General features: G+C 37.5%; 1 protein-coding gene across 1 annotated transcript; it reads left to right on the forward strand.

Moving 5' to 3' along the window:
• Positions 1 to 800: 800 nt before the first annotated feature.
• LOC110898270 (serine carboxypeptidase-like 2) lies at positions 801 to 9,846 on the forward strand. Its single transcript, XM_022145032.2, has 14 exons — positions 801 to 961; positions 1,058 to 1,203; positions 2,018 to 2,094; positions 2,179 to 2,301; positions 2,419 to 2,521; positions 2,671 to 2,708; positions 2,805 to 2,906; positions 2,999 to 3,085; positions 3,176 to 3,247; positions 3,629 to 3,700; positions 7,920 to 8,068; positions 8,380 to 8,493; positions 9,042 to 9,096; positions 9,636 to 9,846. The coding sequence occupies exons 1-14, from the start codon at positions 831 to 833 to the stop codon at positions 9,738 to 9,740; spliced, it is 1,374 nt and encodes a 457-aa protein (XP_022000724.1). The 5' UTR covers positions 801 to 830; the 3' UTR covers positions 9,741 to 9,846.
• The last annotated feature ends 12,649 nt before the right edge of the window (positions 9,847 to 22,495 follow it).

Here is a 22,495-nt window from a genome sequence, read left to right on the forward strand (position 1 = left end):
TTGAACCAGCGGCAATATTGTAAATTTTCACAGGGGCAAATTCGTAATTTTGAACTTGGTGTAATAGCGTAATATAAATTTGAAGTAAGGGCACAATCGTAATTTTAAGCTGGAGGCAAAATCACAATTTTATTTTGAACCGAGGACAAAATTGTAATTTTGAGTTGGGGGCAAAAGCATAATTTTATTTTGAACTGGGGAAAAAACGTAATTTTAAACTGAGGGCGAAATCATAATTTTTTAAACGGGGAAAAATCACATTTTGAACAGAGGGCAAAATCGTAATTTTTAGCTGGGGGCAAAAACAAAATTTTATTTTGAACTGGGGGCGAAAAGGTAATTCTGAGCTGAGGGCAAAACCACCATTTTATTTTGAATCGAGGGAAAAATCGTAATTTTGAGCTGGAGACAAAAACGTAATTTTATTTTGAGCTGGGGGCATAACCGAAATTTTAAAGAGGGGCAAAAACGTAATTTTAAAATGGATATAAAATAATAAACTGGTTGGTCGAATAGGGGAGTGCCAGGCAAAATCGTAATTTTGAGATGGGGACGAAAGCGTAATTTTATTTTTGAGCTGGGGGCAAAACCGAAATTTTAAACAGGGGCAAAAACGTAATTTGAAATTGATAAAATATAATAAACTGGTTGGTCCAATGAGATAGTGCCAGGCAGCTGCGTGACACTATTCTCGCATGGTAAATGTATGTATAGGAAATATATGTAGGTATCGTGATAAACATGGTGTGTAACTTGTATTTTTTATTTAGCTTCTTTATTATATAAGGGGTCTCTGAAAATTAAAGTTTAATCATTAAAAATTTCCTATAATGGAGTATACTTGCATAAGGCTTTTTCTTTTGATCAGCATTGTGTGTCTTGCAACTTCATCAAACTCAAGGTCAATCATAAAAAATCTCCCTGGCTTTCATGGTGATCTACCTTTTACTCTTGAAACCGGGTATGCGTGTATATATCTTTAACTTCATGTGTTTTTTCGTCTTAATTAGAAAATTATGTTTTATTTTATTTCTTTTCATTTTGCATATGTCGAAAGATATGTCGAAGTGGGAGATGACAACGGAATACAGTTCTTCTACTACTTTGTCGAGTCTCAAAGAGACCCGTTGCATGATCCTCTTCTTCTTTATCTCACCGGTGGCCCGGGCACTCCGGCACTGTACCCTTTCATGTATCAAATAGGTAAATTATGTTCAATAGTGCATGCTAATCCTTCAGTAATGCATTCTTAGCTTCATATTTACAAAAAAAAAAAAAGTATTTTTGCATCAGAAGCACATGTAGTGACCAGGCAGTTGATAGTTTTTACATCATATTTATAAAAAGTGTTTTCAAAGGTTAATATTGAAGCATTGAGAAAGTCATAAGTACTAGTATGTTATGAATGGCTGATAGTTTTAAAAATAATATTTGTATTTGTGTAAATATAGTTCCATAATTTTTCAAACTTAAATACCCTTTATACATCTTCCACTTACATATATCCTCCATGGTAACAACCACAATATTTGTAATGAATGAAGTGATGGCTGTCACCACCTACCCGTCAATATGGCTATCACCACCTACCCGTCAATACTGCTAATAAAAAAAAATAATGGATTTTAATAACAAGTGGTGGTCCTATCTTTTCAGGAATTATAAACCAATGGACCTACTAACATAAAAAGAAAAAGTGACAAAAAGAAATTAAAGTTTTGTTAGTAAAGGTTCATTGGTTTACAATACGTGAAAATGTAAGACCACCACTGGTTATTTTTTAAGTTGGGGTTGTTGTCTGCCAAAACTAATAGTTGAGATTATTTTAATCCATTATTCCTAAAATAATATATCAAAGGGACCCGTTTTTAAGTCTCAACCCATACTAACCCGAACCCATTTGACTTATGTTTTTAACGGTCAAAACGGACCTTGGTCATCAATTCATTCGAACCAATTTGCTAATTGACCTAGTCGACTTTACCACTGTACTAAGACATAAACCTATCCTCTACAGGTCCGCTAACTATCGATCTTGAACATTCGACCAAGAATAACGTAGTGTTGGAGATAAATCCCAATTCATGGACAAAGGTTTATTGTACCGAACAATTTATTTCAGCCTTCTACATTATATTATAGATTCAATTATCGGGAATTAATTACTATACATTATAGGCTGCCAATGTAATATTCCTAGATTTACCGACGGGTGTGGGGTTTTCATATGCGACAACATCGGAAGCATCAAGGAGTAGTGATTCCATGTTAGCCTTACATACTTATGAGTTTCTTAAAAAGGTGAGATAAGTCTAGTACTCTAGTTTAACACGTTTTGTAATTTATATCCGTATATCTACATGTATTATTACAATTGTGTACAATGATATATGTATACGTTTTATATGATGCATACAGTGGCTTTTGGATCATCAAAGGTTCCGCACTAACCCATTGTACATATCTGGAATTTCATACATGGGCATTTTAGTACCGGTTGTTACTTTAGAAGCATATAAGGGTAAGAACCTCAATTAAGAACAAAAATACTTCTCATTGCTAGAGGAAATTGGGTCTTTTCCTAAAATCTTTTCCGAGGCTAAAGCGAATTCGTAACAACACATAACACTAAATCATAAAATGTGCATATGTATTCTCCAAATTTTGCAGGCAATGAACAAGGAAAGCAGCCACAACTCAATATCCAAGTAAATAAACATACTATCATAAAAAAAAAATACTTAACAAAATGTAACACCAAAATAACTATATGTTTAAGTGTATTTTCATTTCCCATTATACAGGGATGCCTAATAATTAGCCCTCTCACTGATAAGTTCGGTGATTTTAATTCAAGATTAGAGTTTGCTCACCGACTTGCGCTTATATCAGATGATATTTATGAGGTAACAAACAATATTTATATCAAACTTCAAAGTTCACAATTTTAGTTAGCAGAATATGTTTTGACATCTTGTTTATTTGTGTGATAAAACAGTCAGCAAAAGAATCATGTCATGGTAATTATGTGGATAAGGATCCTAACAACAGATTATGTTGGAATAGTCTTCAACGGATGGATGAAGTAGGTGCTCGCGGATCATATATTTCGATACACTATTTAAAATCTTTATATATGATGACAACTCTAAATCGAATTCAATCTCTATTACAGTGCACAAGTGGAATTAACCCATCGAATATATTGGAGCCGCTATGCGAAGATTTAGATACGGATCCAACTTGTGTAATTTTTCTTCCTAAAATTTATAGACCAGGCAAATTTGTTAGAGTAAATTACAGTTTTCAGCTTTTAAGTTTATACCAGATTCCAATTTTTGTTATTAAACTTCAAATTACACGACCATCATTTATCTTAAAAAGTTGTCATACATGTAGTATTTTTACATTTTTAGTTAAAAAACCAAATAAAATAAAATAAAATAAAATAAAATATAACTACCCAAATTTCGAAACCCTCACCTTCAACCTCTTTATTCCATGGATGAAAGTTGCAAGCTAATATAAACTTAAAGCATGAAAATTGTAAAAAGGCAATTCTTTTGTTACTTAAAATTTATATTTAAGAAGATTGAGGTATCTAACTTCATTTATGTTATATATGCAGTCAATTGATAAGATATATTTAGAGTACTGGGCAAACGATAAAGATGTGCAAAAGGCTCTCAATGTTCGTGAGGTATGTTGGGCAAACGATAAAGGGAGATTGAATTTTTTAATGGTCTAAATTACATTAAATTCGTCTTTAACGGGGCTTGAATTCTAACCTTAAAAGAAATAACATCTTAGCTCTAATCACTCTGTCAATTAAAATCAACCCGGCAGAAAGCGAGATTGTATTACTACCGTAGAGTGTTTTTTTTCCTATTATGGTGTTGGTGGAAAAAGTATTAACTAAAATAGTGTTGTTAGAAAAGTATTTACCAAAATAGTGTTCTTGAAAATTTATTTGTTTTTCACTCCCAACCTCATTGAATAAATCTAACTAATTAAATAACTAATGAGTTAATCATGGTATTGTGTCTTTCACCAAACTTAATTTATTTAAAAATCTTTCTTTTTTGAACGGCCAACGAAACTTTTATTTATCACATTGCTAACAAGATGCTAGCAATAAAAGAAATCCGAGCATACAAGACAATCCGAAGCATACAGTCCACAATAAAAAAACAAACCAAGACTATCCCATTTTGGTCGTATCAAATCTCCCCCAAGAGTCCCAAGTCATATCCGACATCTTCTCTCGGTTTGTGATCCATAGATAGCTCATAATCTTTATTTCCTCAAACACATTCCGCACGACAACCGGCTTTTGATTATAGAGTAGATCATTCCTTGCTTTCCAAAGACTCCAAAACGTAGTAAGCACAACTCCATAGAACGCCTTTCTTGCTTGGTCATTAGTTTTGGCCGTTTTATAGTAGAACAATAAATCCCGAACATGAAATGCGAAAAGATTAGGCACGCGGCACCACGAGAATACACACAACCAAATCTCCAAGGCCACTGGGCACCCCGTAAACAAATGATCGACCGACTCATAATTAGTATCACAAAGGTAACATCTTACAGCATTGACTTGAATGTTCCTTCGTAGTAAGGCATCGGCAGTTGGAAGACGATCATAAAAAGCCCGCCAAGCCACTATACCAACTTTTTTAGGGACCCAGTTGCACCACCCATACACAACCTCCGGAGCACTATGTGTCGCATCCAACATTCGCTGCTTGACTGCACTAACAGAGAAGCAACCAGACCCATCTGTTTTTGCAGCCCAAGAGTCCGGCCCAGCTGAAGTAGAGACGCCCGAAAGCAGCAGCTGCAAATCAGCCAGCTGCGCAAGCTCTTGTGCAGAAAAGTATTTTTTATAGAACCTATTTTGAAAAAAATACGTTTGTTATAAATTATACACTCATAAATATGTATTTAATAAAAAAACTGAAAACTTCACTTAAATTTATATACGACCATTGTTCTAATTCTTTGACATATTTTTTAATATAAATCACACAATATCGTATTTTTTTCTTAAAAATTATCTGACTAAATTAGTTTAAAATATTGTTAACACTTTGAAATGGACTTTATAATTATTTAATATCTTATTATATTCACTTAAATTATAATATATTAAAAAATTAGATAAAAATATTTTATAGTTTAGATCTCTTTTAGTCACCCATTTTGTTGATAACTTATTTCATTTAAATCATGTTTTCAAGGTCCGAGTTAGGGGATTTTTATTCCCACCATTAGTAAAAAATAAGAAAAATAAAATTTACATTTACAATTTAGTAAAACAAGAAAATAAAATTAGTAGCTTTGAATCAAGGAAGTCTTTGTGTTTGAGCACGATTTTTGACTTTTAAATGTTCATCTGTTGTAATTATAAACATTGTTTTTGTAAAAAAAAAATAGTAATAAAGAAAAGTCTTTTGATAAACTTAAATGTTTTTACATTTTAATTTAATATATTATATTTTAAATCAATATAACAATATATGAAATAAGTTCCATTCTTAAAATGTTTGAAATACCTTTAACTAATGTAGTTTTTCTATCAAATACAATTTTTAGAGTTTTAAAATACATTTTGTTTCAAGGTAGGTTTTATAAGAAAAGAAGATTTTTTTTCTTAAAAAATGATTAGAACAGTAGTTATATAATGAATTGGATTTATCCAATGAGATTAGAAGTGAAAAACAATTTTTTTTTAAACAACATTTTAGTAAATACTTTTCTAATAACATCATTTTAATAAATACTTTTTCAACGACACTATTATAGGAAAAAACTATACTACGTACATACAAGGAAAATAACTAAGGGTGTGTTTGTTTTTTCAGAAAAAACCTCTTCTGACCTCTTATGTCTGCGCCGTGCAGATCACGCGCAGACGTTTAGCTCTGCAGACCGTTTGTTTTTTAGAAGAAATTTCATTAAAAAATGTATTCAAACCTCTGCGCGTCCTCTTCCCTACGCAGATATGGTCCAATGTCTTCCCACCTCTTCTAACTCTCTCTCCATCCCTCTCCTCTTAATCTCAAAACACAGACACCTCCCCTACCTCCACCGAACGTTCTCATTCCTTCATCCACAACTATAATCACCTTCAAAAGCTAGCAACTTTCAAAATATCCCCCCCCCCCCCCCCCCTAATTAACCACCTTTATGGTAGATCTCAATTGATGGTAGATGTGAGGTAAAAAGATGAGATAATCAAACACTCTTTTTATTATACTCCACAAACATTTAGTTCACCTCTCTTTGTGCAGATGTTTGTAAATATGATCCGAGGACTAGAGACCTTTTGCATTTAAAAAACAAACACCACCTAAAACAATGTTTTACTAAATGAATTTTGCAATTATAACTGTTGACTTTTATTTTTCCCAAACTCGCCATGATTCTGTGCTAATAATGCAATGATCATTTGTCTCTGCAACCACTCATCTTCACGACCGCCATTTTTAATGCTATTATTTATTTAGTTATTATAAAATTTCAAGTGACTTCAATTTTTTAAGAGTTAAATGTTATTTTACTTATTGTGGTTAGGCTATTTTGCGAGTTTAATTTAAAGGTTTCATTTTTCTTTTGTGGATTCAAAAAGGTTTCGTCGTTGCCATTTTAGTCCACTAGGTTAACTTCATCTATTTTTTCTATTAATGAGAAGTGCAATTCGGTCATTTTATATGTAATTTTATTAATTAAAAGGGAAATTCGACCATATAAAATGACCGAATTGCCTTTCTCGTTAATATAAAAATGGATGAAGTTATCTCAGTGGATTAAAATGGCAATGGTGAAACCTTTTTGAACCTACAAGTGAAAAATAAAACCTTTAGATTAAATTGAGAAAATGGCCCAAACCATATAGACTAGAATGACATTTAACTCTTTTTTTTTTTTTTAATTCTTTTGAATTCTAATTAATGTTTTAAAATTGTTGTCGCACATATATATGTTTTTAATTTGTTCTAGCTTTTTTTTTAAGGTTTTCTATTTTAAATTATATGTGCCTACGTTTTGGATTCAGTTTTTTTTTCAGTGATCTTAGTTTTAATATTTTTAATCCTTTAAGGTTTTAAATGCTTTTTGAAGTTCAGTAAAACATGCACCTACATTTTGATTTTATAAATACATTTATATTTTAAAAGTTCAGTAATTAAAAAACATGCACCTACATTTTGATATTATAAATACATTTTATATTTTAAAAGTATCAATAAAGATTAAAAATAACCATTTAACTCTTTTGTTTTTAAAAGTATTAAGACAGATTAAATAATAATTTTAAATTTCAAATTTTGCATATATTCAAAAGTTGGGGATCTTGTACTAACATGGCTTAAGGGGAGCATGGCTTTCTTATTTTTGTGATGACATGGAGGAAGGTTTAACAAAATACACATTTATATTCGTCTTATCATAGAAATATTTTGTAGAAAAAGTCATTGGCTAATTTATTTTTTTAATATTTATTCATTTGGTCCTTTTAATAATATTGTCATATATACATAAACAGAGGGAGAGAGAATATTATCAAGACTTATTCATTGATTATGTTCTTAGTTTTTGCGCACATGAATCTAATTATTGTACTCTCATGACATATTAACATTGAAACTAGCTCTAAACAATATTAGAGATTAGTTCGATACCAACTAGCACTAAAAATTCAAAAAATGATACCGGCACTAAAAATACATGGTGCAATACGATTTGATACCAAATCAATACCAAAACTCAAGTTGGTATGGGAAATTCGGTACCAATATTGGTTCCGATACCCGATACTATTTGCTCCTTCCTACTTACAACTTTCCTTTGACACAAAAAGCAACGTTACCATTTTACTTGGGTCTAACAGTCTTCATTGTTCTGATCTTCTGTAGGGAACGGTGAAAACATGGCAGCAAAACAATGCTCTGCTCCATTATGATTTTAAGAAAAACGATACCATATATTACTCATACGACATCTTCAGCAGTATCATATACCATAAACAACTTGTTGACAAAAAATGTCAAGTATTGATCATCAAGTAACCACCAATCTCCTTTCTTATTAGATAATGTTGTTGATTGACACTTAACCATGGTGAAATTTTTTTTGACTGAATTTTAAATCATTATATTAATGAAAAGAAATGGGTCAACTCATTTTCAAATTGCTATTGGGTTTATATATATTTAGAAATCAAACTGAAGTCAATTTAAAAATAGTTAAAAGTGTTTAAAAAGTCCTTGCATTATTCTTTTTTCATCAGTGTATATAATTCTATACTATTACTACATAAGTTCATACATAACACACACTCTTTTGGTTTCGGTGATAACTTATTTGGCATCGCAGCGGCGATCATGATATGAACTTTCCATACGTTGGCGCGACGGCATGGATAACATCTCTCAATCTTCCAATTGAAAGTCCATGGGCACCATGGTTTGTAAGAAACCAAGTCGCAGGGTGAGATCATTTTTTTGTTGTCTTCTAGTAAAGTTTAAAACAGTGGCTACTCGATCTATTCGATCTATTCAGGCTCTAAATCGGAATTCAAAGTTGAAGCATTTTTTATTAGAAAAAGATAGATAACTTTTCAAAGTTGAAGCATTTTTTATTAGAAAAAGATTGGTAACTTTATTACTTTATTGCTAATTGAGTCTCATAACTATAAACTATAAATATCGCTTACAAAGTTAAAAATAAAATTTTAATAGATAAATATAAAATATAAAATTTATTTTACAAAAATATATTTTAACAGATAATAGAAGTTCTACGAAATTATATAAAAATCTATATACTTCTGTATAATAAACGATATACTTGAAACTAACGGACTAAAAAGTCCTCTAAAGATGGTATTGGCTTGAGCCGTTATATTTAGTTATTTGTTATTCTATATTAGGGTTTCTTTTTGTTAGTAGATTTTCCGGAACCAGTTTTATTATGAAAAACCACATTATATATTGGAAACTAGTCATGTGGGGTGACACATCATTGTTTTTTTGTAGGTATCGGGTGACATATGCAAAGAATGGATACTCTTTAATGCATGCAACTATTAAGGTAAAAAGACGATACCCACTATTGACAAATATTTTACATTTCGACCAACAGTTATTTTGGGTACACATTCTCAAAAGCTTTTGATATGTTTTAGTTACTTAAAGAATCTAAAGCGAGTGACTTAAGTAAATATCTCTCGGAATTGACTATATGAGATAATTGGGGTGCAAACGAGCTGATCCGAGCTAAACCCAAACCTTAAGCTACTTGACCTCAGCTCGTTAGGCTTTGCTCAACTCGTTTGCATCCATAGGCACAACTCAATTTAGAAAGAGTTTCATATATGAATTTTTAAATAACTACAAACTAGATATTATCGTTTTTTGATTGTTTGATTACATTTAACGGAAATTAAGTATATCTCTTGCACTACATCATTGTTTATCTACTGCTTCACTATAAAATACCAAAAAGTGTGCACTTAATTTTGAATGACTTAGTTGTTTTAATTTCAAAATGTATAGGACTCAATTTATATGATTAAAAACTTATCAAGCAAATGAAATTTGAACGATAAATGTGTCATTTGCGTTATGTAGGGTGCAGGCCATTCAGTGGCACTATACAAGCCTGAAGAAGCTTCGGTTATTGTGGATACATGGCTCGGTTCACATGCTTATTTTAGTGACAACTTAGCACTATAATATTGTTGTAAAAAAAAACTTAATTTTTATGTTAAAATTCTAGATGTACAATACATCTAATGTTTCTTTGACTTAAAAGTAATCTATTAAGTTTCATGTCCCCGTAGATGATAGCATTCATTTGGTGAGACGCTTATTATTAATAATTACAAAATGAGCTTCAAAGATATAAGGCTACTGGGTATGGGGTGCGTTCCCTGCCCGTCGAGGTCCAGCATGGACCGGCAACATTGCCCCCTTGGAACCATCCCCGTCGTCTTCGTCCTCCCAAAGCCTATTGGGACGACCCTCCCTTCCTTATCCAAAACACACACACACACACACACATATATAAGGTAAGGTTCTAGAGTGAACACTAGTGTATTTGCGAACTGAGTGAACAAATCCTGGCCATTGATTTACACATATGTAGGGGTGTGAATTTCTGACACAATCTGAAGACACGCCACAAACCTAACACAAAAATCGCGGGTTTAGGTTTAGTATAAACGGGTTAGGGTCAGTTTCAGGTTGAACCCGCGAACCCGTTTAAGTTAACGGGTCAGGTTCGGGTCAGCCCGGTCGGGTTGACGGGTTGACCGTTTTAACACATTTATATTATATTATATTTTTTAGAGTTAATTGCACGGATGGTCCCTGTGGTTTCACGTTTTTTCACGTTTAGTCCCCACCTTTTGTAAATAGCAGGTATGCTCCCTATGGTTTGTCATTTTGTTACTCGGATAGTCCCTGGGTAGATATCAGTTAGTTTAGAAATAGCTGGTATGCTCCCTATGGTTTGTCATTTTGTTACTCGGATAGTCCCCAGAGTAAATGTCAGGGGACTATCCGAGTAACAAAATGACAAACCATAGGGAGCATACATGCTATTTTGAAAAGGTGGGGACTAAACGTGAAAAAATGTTAAAGCACAGGGACCATCCGGGCAATTAACTCTATTTTTTACGATATATTTTATGTAATATATTAAATGGATATATATTTTATGCCATAATTACAACTTAAAAAGAGAAATTAACATAAGATTTTATAATTCAAATATAATTATTTTAGTTTTTAAGAAAATTTTAATTTTAATATATTAATTTCAAAAAATAAAAATAAAAAATAAAAAAATTCGGGTTGAACGTGTCGTGTTTGGGTTAACCCATGAAGTTTCGTGTCGTGTTCGGGTTAATATGTACGATACGATTTTCGGGTTTGTGTAGAATTTTTGAGTTCGGGTTGAGTTGAACCCGCCAACCTGCGAACACGACCTGTTTAGCAGCCCTACACACGTGTATGGCCAGGATTAGTTCGCTCAGTTCATAAATACACTAGTGTTCACTCTTGAATCTAATTATATATATATATATATATATATATATATATATATATATATATATATATATATATATATAAACGGGATCAGGAGAAAACGCTCAAAAGTGTGAGAACGGTGAGAACGCTTCCTGGCCTAACACGTGTTACGCCGCTTAGAGAAAGGCGGAGGGGCTTTTTTGTCCTTTCATATTTCTTTTTTATTAACGCGTGTCCCTTCATCTTTCCATTTTTTTGGCGTTTATGAAATACGCGGCGTTTTTATTGTTTTTAGATCAGAACTATAGTAAATATTTTGGCGTTTTAAGTATTGTTTTGGCGTTTTTATTGATTTAAAAAACATCAGTAATTTTCTTGATTTTATTATATCAATTGTTTTGCCATCTAGGATACAGGCCTATAATGTGACAAACAATTATGGCGTTTTGTAAAGATAAATAATTTTCAATTTTCCATGTAGTTGCATTAATATAACTATAATGTTTTTTTGGCAATAAATGATACCGTCTCTTTATTTTACTGTTTCTTTCAATTTTCATCTGTCAATTAGTGTTGATTTTTGCAGTAATACTTTGTTTGCGTTTTTGGCGTTTTATATAGCAACCTCGTACTTTGCTAGCATTCGTTCTCACACTATCAGGTGTTTTGGTGTTTGTAGATTTTGGCGTTTTATACTCATTTTTTTTAAATAGCATAGAATTAGATGATAAACAACACAGAATTACATAACAAACAATAGAAATTGAAAAAAAATTAAAAATTACAATCTAATTTCTCATTCAAATCTTCACTGTCATCAGCCTCTTCTACTTTAACCTTTTTGGCGTTTTGAACATGTTTTTGAATGCCTTATGTAGATCCTTATTTTCCTACATAACGGCCGTCTTTAAAAGATGCTTATTTTTCGTGGCATCCTTTATGGTGGGTGGTTATATACTTTGTTTGATGACATGTTGAAGATCAACGCCTGCTCTAATATATTGATCCGTTCATGCCATCCATATATCCATCAAGAACAAAGTGACATGATGTCATATCAGTGTCATCAGTTTCTTTGTCTTGGATATTTGTCCATCTCATTCATCAAAAGATTATAGAGATACCCAACTCAGAGAAGAATCCATTCAGTGAAACTTCATTCAGATCAATACTCAATATAGCAGAATCGAGGTTCTGCATCTGTGGCTTTCTTAAGTATTTTTTTGGCGTTTTTAAAGTGAATGGTTTCTAGGGAATATGGCGTTTGTTTCTGGTTTTGTGATAAGTTGTTTGTGCAGAGAAGTCTCTCTTTATAGGATGTTTTTGGCTCGTAGTTTAGGCGGGATTTTATTTATAATAAATGATATTAATAAAGTAGCCGTCTTTTCAGTTTTACTGTGTATTTTTACTGTTGTTTTGTTCAGCTTTTTCAAGTTTGGCGTTTTTGAATGGGTTTGAGTAGTTTTTGGTGTTTTTTTTCCATTTTTAGTTTTTTTTTAATTAATACTTCTGCAAGTTACTTTCATTATAGTTTTGGAGTTTTTACTCCATTTATGGCGTTTTCATATACATTATGACTGTTTGGCGTTTAATTAAGATAATGTATTTTTTTATTCTAAGTTGAAAAATACATAGCAAACAACAGAAAAAGAAAATTAAAAAAAACAATTCATCTTCCAAATCTTCACTGTCGTCAGTCTCTTTCTTCTTTGAATCATGTTCGCTGGTGGTTTGGCTTAGCCATGCTTGTGTTTTTGTGGCCGTTTGGAAAGACAAAATGACATGAGTTTTTTTTTTTTTTTTTTGAATATGTATCTTCAAACAACTCAGTAGTGTCATTCATCTTTTCATGCCATTTAAATATTCATCAAGAACAAAACACAGAAAATGACATAAGTTTGACCCCAGCATCTTTTTGTTTATGATTTGTCCATCTCATGCAGCAAAATGTTATTTGAGTCACAGCACCTCATGGAATAATGCATTATCCGACACTTTGGCATAGAATAATATATTGAATATACAAGAAACGATATTTGGCATTTTTGGCATTTTACTGAGGAAATAGTGTATCTGAAAGAACCGTCGATCTTTTGGAATCTTTTGATGTTTGAGTGTTTTTGGCGTTTTCTAAGATGAATGGTATATAGTAGAAAATATGGTTTTTTTGAGTAGTTGTGTTTGATGTTTTGGGAATTTTGGTGTTTGTAAGTTGAATGGTATATAGTAGAAAATATGGCGTTTCAGGTTCTGGGGGATGTGTTTTTATGTCTTGGATGTTTTTTTGTTTATATAGCAATGTGATTTGGTCCGTATTGGCGTTTTATTCATCATTATGGCATTTTGGTATAGAGGTGTAAAGATGCTTTTACCATTAATGAGGCGCGTCCACGTAATAAAATTGATGTTATTTACGAAAGCGCCACCGCGCCAATCTAGTCCATAGATTGTTTTAATCGGACGATCCATAAGCGTTCTCACCGTTCTCACACTTTCTACCGTTTTCTCCAAATCCCGACCCTATATATATATATAGAAACAGGATTGGGTGAAAACGATCAAAAGTGTGAGAACGCTTCCTGGCCTAACACGTGCCATGCCGCTTAGAAAAGGGCGGAGGGGCTTTTTTATCCTTTCATCTTCTTCTTTTCCTGTTCCGCTTTTTCCCAATGTTGTTTTAATTTTTAGTTTTTGAGATTTTTGGCGATAACCAAATTCAATAATTAATGGCATTTTAATGGTTCCATTGTATCAACATTTTTACGTTTATGGCGTTCATGGCGTTATTCACATCGTATGCCATTGATAAAACAGTGGTTAACCAGGAGAGGTTAATTCACTGATCTCGTAAAGTAGGGTTAATCCCTTCTTTCCGAGGATCGGTGGCTTGACCATCAGCTAGGCTGTCTCCTGCACAAGGAAAACACACCGTGACTCGTAACAAGGAGGAAGGGGTGGGGGGGGGGGGGGTGCTCCTTGTTACCACTCTCCGATGTGAGAATCGGTAATTTGCTTGGGAAGCAAAGTGTGTGATAGTAGTAGTTGTGAGGGAGTTGAGAAGCGATACCTCAAACCTGGTTTGGGATGGGTATTTATAGCCGAGGAGTGAAGGAGGTGGTTGAGTTGACAGACTGACGACGCGCCGCCCTTATGCAGGTGTGTCAGGCTTGTCGGCTGTGGAGGTGAAGCCACGTCCTACTGTGGTGTCAGTCTGTTGCTTACGTATGGGCTGACAGGCAACTGTCATTGGTGCCACTTGCTCTGTGATGTCAGTCCCACTTGCCTCGTTGGCAGGATGTGGTGCCGCGCCGCATCGCCGCGTACGGTAACTTCTATTGTTTCCGCGTTCTCAGTCTGGCTAAGATTGCGGGATGCGGTGCCAGGCCGCATCACCACTTGTGGTGACTGTTGTTGTTGTCCAGATCCCTTGTATTGATGAAAACGTTCACAGGATGCGGTGCGATGCCGCATCGCTATGCGTACACCCGTTTTCATACACAAGGTAAGGAGATATTCATAGGATGCGGTGCCAGGCCGCATTGTTTATACCTATCTTTATTTTCCCGTCACTTGACAGATTGGATTCGACAGCTGTGTTCGCGCGTGCCCGCACGGACACAGATAAGTTCTTGCAGGTGGGGGTTTTTGATAAGGGTAATGGTCATTCGCGGTCATGCCGACGCGAGATCTGGGACCATACCCCTTCAAGTCCCCCTAGTCTAGTGTTGCTCCCTTATGCAAGTTGCATGTGGGAGGAGTACTGGACTATGGTGTCTAGAAGGTAGTTCGTAGTTTGGAGAAGATTCTAGGCCATGTAGATGGCTCCTGCTTCTAGGAAATCAAGCTGGGGATCTTGTAGAGTCGTGTGACGTCTCTTCCGTACCGGTGAGCAAGTTCCGTCTGATGCGAAATTCTCAGCCTAGGGTTTTGATCCAGTAGTATGGTCTACTTTTTTCTGATGTCATCAGGGTTGGGTGGCACCTGTTGGTGTGTGGAACCAACCTCTGATATCGTGACTGAGATTTCCGCGAGGTTCGAACTAACCTTTGAGACGGTGACGGGAGATTTCCTCATCGCAACTCTAGTTGTAACCTCTGCGGTAGCTGATGCAATGCTGTGATTGCCTTTGCTTAAGCTCTATGTTCAGCAATTGGACATGGAATGATGATCCCTACTTTGTGGGGTGTTCATGTTCTTCCAGTTAGCTCTCAAGTAACCGCACGTCCTTTGCGGTTACCTCGTTGCTTTGCATTGTTGCAATGTTGGGTACTTGCGTCATTGTTGGCCATGTTTGGTCGAACAATGTGAATCTGGATAATGGTCAAATAAACATGGTCATAGGCATGGTTGTGCCCACCATTGTTTATACTATCCAGCTCATAAGTGGGCAAACAAAGTCATAAGCAGACTTGTTACCACTGTTGCTTGGCTTGTTGCTCAAGGAGATCACCTTAGATATTTTGAAATCTGGGTGAAACTCGTCCGCATCCGTTTTGTAGTCACTTTCCTTCTCGCTTCGTTGGAAAGCAGTTCAGTTTTCCTGGAAGTAGCTTTGCTCAATCGCATGATGGCTTAGTTGTGGCTCTTCCGTAGCTACTGTTCGCACAGGTGCGATCCGCCGCTGCTACTCATGAGTGTCTGCGGTTTGCAGCAGAAGACTCGCTTTAAAAGAGGAAATCTCATTGATGTGGCTCTTGAAGGATCAGGAGTCAGGGTTGCTGATGTGCGGTCGCTCATCAAACTTATCCTTTTCCCTAACGAGAAGCTGTTTGCGTACCCTCTACGGTTGTGAACCGGATGCGAGGGATTTGAAGCTTGAAGAACTTCAAGGTGATGCGGTTTTGTTGTTCCTGAGAAGCGGTTTTCACAGTCCAAAGAACAACGCTGGTTCTGAGTATCTGACACACCTGTACGGGCTCGTGTGTGTCATCTCCGCATATTCCACGTGTGCTCGTGGGTTTATGCGGATATTGATTTATCCCCTTACATAGTGTACATATATTTTTTCTATTTTTTGAGGGGATGTAAAAAACGACATACGGTATGGGTTATGGCGGTATACCAGAGAAACCGCATGCCGCTTCATGCTGGATATTGTTGTCGCTTTTTTATGAAATGTTGTAGACCGCACGTGCGAGTTGGTGGAAGTTGGTGAGATTTGCCTGACATGTGCTGAATTGAAAGGACGTTTGCACTGCCCGAGACAATCACTGCACTGTAGCAGGAGTGTAAAGGTCGCTTTTGTCAGGCGCGTGGGCGGCCACTCGCGCGTGGTAACCATCAAAGGAACCGTTGCTATACATGTGTCGCTGCATGGTTTGTTCTTTCTTCCCACGACCTTTCAGTTTCTGTTCCGCATTTATTGCGGTGACTATAAAAGGGGAAACCGTTTGTGGTTTCCCCTCACTTGTTCAAAATTTCAAAAAATTTCCGGTGAGAGAAAGAGAGTGTCCTTCGTCTTCTCCAAGAACTTGTTTGATATTCCGGTGAGGTTTCTGAGTTTCTTTTGAACTCATCTTCTGTCTTTTTCATTACATTGTCTGATGGCTGAACCATCGAGTCCACATAACGTTGAGGGTGAAAACCCAGATCCTTCATCGCCGGCGGCGGCGGAGGAGGAGGAAGGTGGTGCTGCCCCCGGCGGGGGTTTACTAGTGTTGAAGTCGTCGAAGGGTCAGTTTGATACCCTGATGACCAGTATTCAGATGCCGCAAGAGTGTGGGTTTATGTACCCACAGGAAGGTGACACCGGTGCCGATGCTCTGGCGGGATACGTCACCATGTGGGCTGATTTCTTTCTTGACGGCAACCTCCGACTGCCGTTGACGGTGTTTGTTGCCGAAGTCTTGGAGTGGTATAAACTCCATATTTCCCAAATGAGCCCATTTGGGATGATTCGGGTTTGTAATTTTGAGTACACCTTTCGTGCTCTTGGTATGGAACCCAAGGTTGAAGACTTCTGGAGGTTCTACCAGTTGACGGTGAATACTGGTTTCTTTTCTTTCAGCCAACGATATGGGAGACCTAAGCTGATGACCCCTCCCAAGGGTATCACCAAGTGGAAGACAAAGTTTTTCTACATTAAAGTTGTCGCGGTTGTTGCCAAGATGACCCTGCGGAATGTGACCGAGACGATCCTTACGGAGGATATTGTTGTTCCCAGGGCTGATACGGTGGAGTGGTTTCCAAAGTTGAAGACCATTGAGTTTAAGAAGCTGGACAACTCGTAGTTGTGGGTGCTGTGGATGATGTTGACCAGGCCCAATAGGAAAGCAAGGCCCGTTGTGCGGGAGAAGAGTGGTGGTAAGTATTTTTACTCTTGTGCGGTTTCCTTACTTCCTTGTGTGTTACTGATTTGTAAGTGTACTATCAGAGGACGCTGCCCTGTGGAGGATATTTGATCCGAACTTCAAGGGCAAGGTTGAGATACTTCAGTGTGCGGAAGGTGAAGAAGGTTTTAACTTAACCATTCGCGACAACTTCCGCATTCCTGATCACGAGGCGATGAAGGCACCCCTGCCGCAAGGCAAAGGTATAGTTTATAATCTTCTTACTTGCTTTGTAAAGAAGTTCACCTTTCTGATTTGTTTGTTTGATGATTTAATCGCAGGTAATCTTGGGGCTTTGTGAGAGTTTGACGCGAAGGTCGTTCCCAAGAAGCATGTGGAGAAAACTGTGCGGGGTCGCCAGAGGAAAAAACATGAACCCGCAGTTGTTCCTCCTTTGGTGCCGCACGCGGCAGGTATATCTTGTTCTCGTTTCCGCAGATACACCGATTACGTGGTAGTGTCTGACACCCTTGAGGGTTTGTGATGTGCGTGAAGTGTGTTATATTTTAGGTATGCATTTTAAGCCCTTTTACACTTTTTAGCCAAGTTTTAAATTTATAAAACACGATATTTACTAACACTAAGCACACATATGGGCAAGTGCACCCATCGTGGACGTAGTATAGTGTTGGTAAGATACCGAGGTCGTCCAAGGACACAAGAGCTTTTAGTACCGGTTTATCCTCAACGTCGAATCAAACCAATATGTTAGAAAAAGATTTTTAAACTAAGAAAATAAAACTAACTAAAATGCTGAAAATAAAAATAAAAATAAAAACAGATAGACAAGATGAATCACTTGGATCCGACTCGTGTGTTAGTGTAACCTTTGATTATTTTCGCACTTTTGCACTTATTTAAGAGATTATCTTAGTTATTGTAGTAGGCTCCTCTTTTGAAGGCGACGTTACCTTCAACCCAGTAGTTTGAGTCAGCAAGGATACAATCCTAAAGGGTTGGATTATTGAAAGATAATTAATTAAGTTATTAATGCATAATGTGGTAGGCCCCTCTTTTGAAGGCGACGTTACCCTCAGCTAAGTAGTCTGAGTTAGCAGGGATACAGTCCTAAATAGCTGGGTTAAAGTTTTAATAGTAGTTTAACTTATGAGGGGATCAAAGAGTTTGGACCCCCGCCATCCAATACCTTTGGGTATTGAAGGAGGTCCTACTAAATTTGACCCAGGTCCCTTGCAGGATCTCTAAACGCTGAACAACGGCAAGACTCTTACCAAACCGTTCCCTTAACCCCCGACCAGGTAGCCAACATACCTCCATATAGACCGTGGAGATATGAATGGTGAAAATCTTTTATTTTATATACACAATAAAATAATGCCAAGACACCACAGACAAACGATAAGGAAGAATCACCTTCAACATAAGAAACTACTAATTAAAGTCATTAATACAAAACCAATTAAAAAGTGCAAAAGATTAAAAATAAAAAGTATTACAGTAAACACTTGTCTTCACCAAGTGATGTAAGAGACTTAGGCAAACATGGCCTTTGATTGTCAAGAACTCTTACGATCAATCTTGGATCCAGAGACGACTCACACACTCTATGATGGACAATGGATGATGGTGGTGGATGATGGTGTTATGGTGGTGGTGGGTGATGGGTTAAGTGTGAGAGAGGTGGTGTGCCAAGGGATGAGTTGAAATGTCTCCAAGCACTCCTATTTATAGGCTGAACAGAAGCTCGGGCACGCCCCCGTGCCCGCTGGGCACAGCCCCGTGTCCATCCTTGTCTCTCTCCTCATTAATTGTAATTCGCAATTACAATAAATGCGCCTGTAGGAGTCTGACCACGCCCCCGTGTCCACTGGGCACGGCCCCGTGGTGGGCAATATAAGCTTCTAAAGGTTTGTCTTTTCTGCTGCTTTTTGGGCACGGCCCCGTGCTCGCTGAGCACGGGGCGTGTTCAGTCTTCTGTGTCCTTGGTTTTGCTTGGGAAGATGCTGTTGTGGGGTCGGGCATTTCACTTTTGTTCCTTTTCTTGTATTTATGTTAGGTTTTGCTGTCTTTTTGCTTCTTTTGTTAATTTGAGCTCATTTAATCCTGAAAATACAAAAGAAAGACAAAAACACACTTTTTCCAACATTAGTACTAAAAAAGGGTTAGTTTTATGCCACATTTGATATAATTTATATGTTGCATTTTGCGCGTATCAGTTTGGGTGTTCCGGTGGTGGTGTGGCGGCAGGTGGATCCTCTGCGGGTTCCAAGCCTGCTGATGAGAAGAAGAAAAGGAAGGCAGAGGAGAAGGCTGCTGGTGCCGGTGAGAAAAAACGTCCGAGGTTGCAAACGAAACAGACAACTGCTGTTTCTCAGGCGAAGCCTGCGGTTGTGTCTGGTAAGTGAATCATAACCTTACAAGTGTTTGTCATTGTACTTGTAATTGATAGTTATTTTTGCTTTGTTCGCAGAACCGCAAGATGAAGGTTTCTCCTTATTTGATTCTCCTCTTTCCCCTATGCATGACACGACTGCGGATGCGGGGGTTGACAAAGGGTTTACAATGAATCCTTCGGTCAAGGTGGTTACAGAGCCCTCTGTGCAGGCGGAGGATGTTGGGGAGAAGACCGCGGATCGTATTTTTGATACGGTGGATTCCCATGATAATCTGATCTCCCCGCAAGATACTGATGACCTGAAGTTTGCTGAAGCTGAGAAGCAAAAATCTCCTCCTGCCGAGAAGGCTTCCGGTTCCGCTTCTGGGGGTACGAGTTAAAAGGACCCCCTATTCAGCCTGATGAGTCTGAATTGGGGTTCTACTACCGTACCTATATGGAATACCGGCCTATGAATTACCATCGTCCCCCTTGGAATGTTATGCAAGGGGATGATGTGTCAACCGATCCCTCTGCTTGCAGGGAAATTCTGAGTGGTTTGGGCACGCCGTTTGAAGTTAATCGGGCCCGTGGTTTGTCTCGTGAAAACCGGATAAACCAACTGTCTTCCATGCTTGTTGGGAGTTCCATAATGGCAAATGCCATTATGGAAGATTACAAGGTGTTGGGCCGCAAGGAGGAGGAAAACACTCACTTGCGGGTTGAGGCTGAAGCGTTGGCGAAGGTTGCTCGGGAGGGTGCGGAGCCGCTTGAAAGGGAGAAGGTTGCTTTTGAGCAGTATAAGCAGACTGAGGAGTGGGCTGCAACTGCCGGCCTTAAACAGGTTCGTACTCTTGCCAAGTTGCTTTCTGATGAGCGCAAGAGTTGGAAAGAATCACTTTCTGATGAGCGCAAGAGCTGGAAAGAATCTTGGGTAAAACAGAATGAAAAGTTGTTTCGTGTTCGCCAGGAGGTCACTAATCTCAAAGCAGCGAATGCTGCTTTGATGAAGGAGAAGACCGCAGCTGAGGCGATTGCCAAAGAGGCCAAGGAGGCGGAGGTCCGCGCTTCCAAGGCTCTTGAAGAGGCAAATGCTGACCGCACCAATTTAAACAAGACTGTTGAGGGCCTCTAGGTATAAGTTGCTTTTACTCTTGAATTTTTATCTTTCTTTCACAAGTATGTTTGATTGTCTTTGTATACTTGTGTTTTCTTTGTTGTTGAAAGGCTGAAGTGCACAACCGGGTGACCATTATTACGGAGGTTACTGCCCGCGTGGCCGAAGCTGAAGCGCGAGCAAGGGAGGCTGCTGAGGCTAGAGATAGTCTGGTATCTTCCTTTGATCAGCTTAAGGCAGATCGCGAATGGATGCGTGATCACGGTATCGGGCATGTATGTACCCGGTGCCTTAGCTATCATTTTGGTTTGCCTTTGCTAACCTTACTGCGTATGTTTTGCAGATTGTTGGAGCTATCCTTGACGCACCTGAGAACGCAGCTGCTGCAGAGGAGCTTAAGCAGCGCGCGCGGGAGGCTGGTTTTAAAGCTGGTTATAACCACCGTATCAGCCATATGAACCTCTTATCCCAAGGCAAATTTACCGATGAGAGGTCTGGGTTCCATGGCGTAGATACTGAAGCACGTCTTGCTGCCACTGTTGAAGCGTATAACGACCTGCCCATTTTCGCCCTTGAGGAAGTTGATAAATGCTTGGAGGCGGAAGATTATGTGGACCGCTTGCGATTGTTGTATGGTGATTCTGGAGAGGAAGAGGAAGAGACCGCTGGTAGTGGCAAGGGTGATGCGGGTACCAGTGGTACAAAGAAGGACTAGGTTGGCCTGCGTGCCCCTTTTGGTTTCCTCCTTGATGTAAATGTTAGAAAACTTTATGTAAATCTCTTGTGCACCGCGTAGGTGTAAAAATTTTTTGAATATAAAGTTTAATCGTTTTGTTCAATTTGTACAAGTGTTTTTTACTACTTGCATATTTGAACGTGTATGAGTTAATGTTATTGTGAATAGCATTAAGTCTGAATTTGCCTTTTGCATATCTAGGTGATATGCAAGTATGTGTAGCTCAAAGTATGTAATTTTTTTTTCTTTGTGTGAGCGCGTATGACTATGTTGGCTGTAAAGCGCAGTTGAGTATACTCTGTACCTTTGTCGTATGAGTATTAGTCAATTCCTGTTTTTATCCCGTTAGGGTTTTAGGAATTGTGTAGGTTTTGCAAAAACCGTATGTGCGTATCCACCCGGATAGACATTTAACGTTTTGCCTTTGCTGGCCTATTACAATAATTGTGTGTGGTTACCACTTTGTGTGGGTATCGCGAATGAAGATTTTGCCAATCTGTTTTTGCAGATACCGCAAAGTGGAACACGCATTTGTAATAGAAGGAAACAAACAATATTGCATTGAATCGTTCATTTATTTATTTGCAAATGGCCTGCGGCCCGATAGGTTACATGAAAATGTAAAAACATGGCTTACATGTAACAGCGTCGAAGCTGTTGTGCATTCCATGTGCATGCGATAGGTTCGCCTTCTAATGTTTGTAGTTTATACGCGCCTTTGCCAAGGATGTCACACCCCTAATTTCCACGTGTCACCGGTGGGCCCGGTGGGGATTATCGTGACATAGTTGATATCGTCATAGTCAAACAACACAAATTATAATGCACAGCGGAAGCAAAAGATAGATTTATTTCAACTTAAATCATTGTAATATTCAAGTATCACAAAATGTCGAAATAGATCCACAGGCAGAATCAAACAAAATGGGAAACTTCATT

Source organism: Helianthus annuus, chromosome 13 (genome assembly GCF_002127325.2).
Source record: "Helianthus annuus cultivar XRQ/B chromosome 13, HanXRQr2.0-SUNRISE, whole genome shotgun sequence".
Lineage (NCBI taxonomy): Eukaryota > Viridiplantae > Streptophyta > Magnoliopsida > Asterales > Asteraceae > Helianthus > Helianthus annuus.

Excerpts from the sequence above, each read along its gene's own strand:
- LOC110898270 (XM_022145032.2), top strand. The coding sequence starts at position 831 with ATGGAGTATACTTGCATAAGGCTTTTTCTTTTGATCAGCATTGTGTGT. Across the intron at positions 2,302-2,418 it reads CTTATGAGTTTCTTAAAAAG|TGGCTTTTGGATCATCAAAG; the intron begins GTGAGATAAGTC and ends TGATGCATACAG. Across the intron at positions 8,069-8,379 it reads TGTCAAGTATTGATCATCAA|CGGCGATCATGATATGAACT; the intron begins GTAACCACCAAT and ends TTGGCATCGCAG.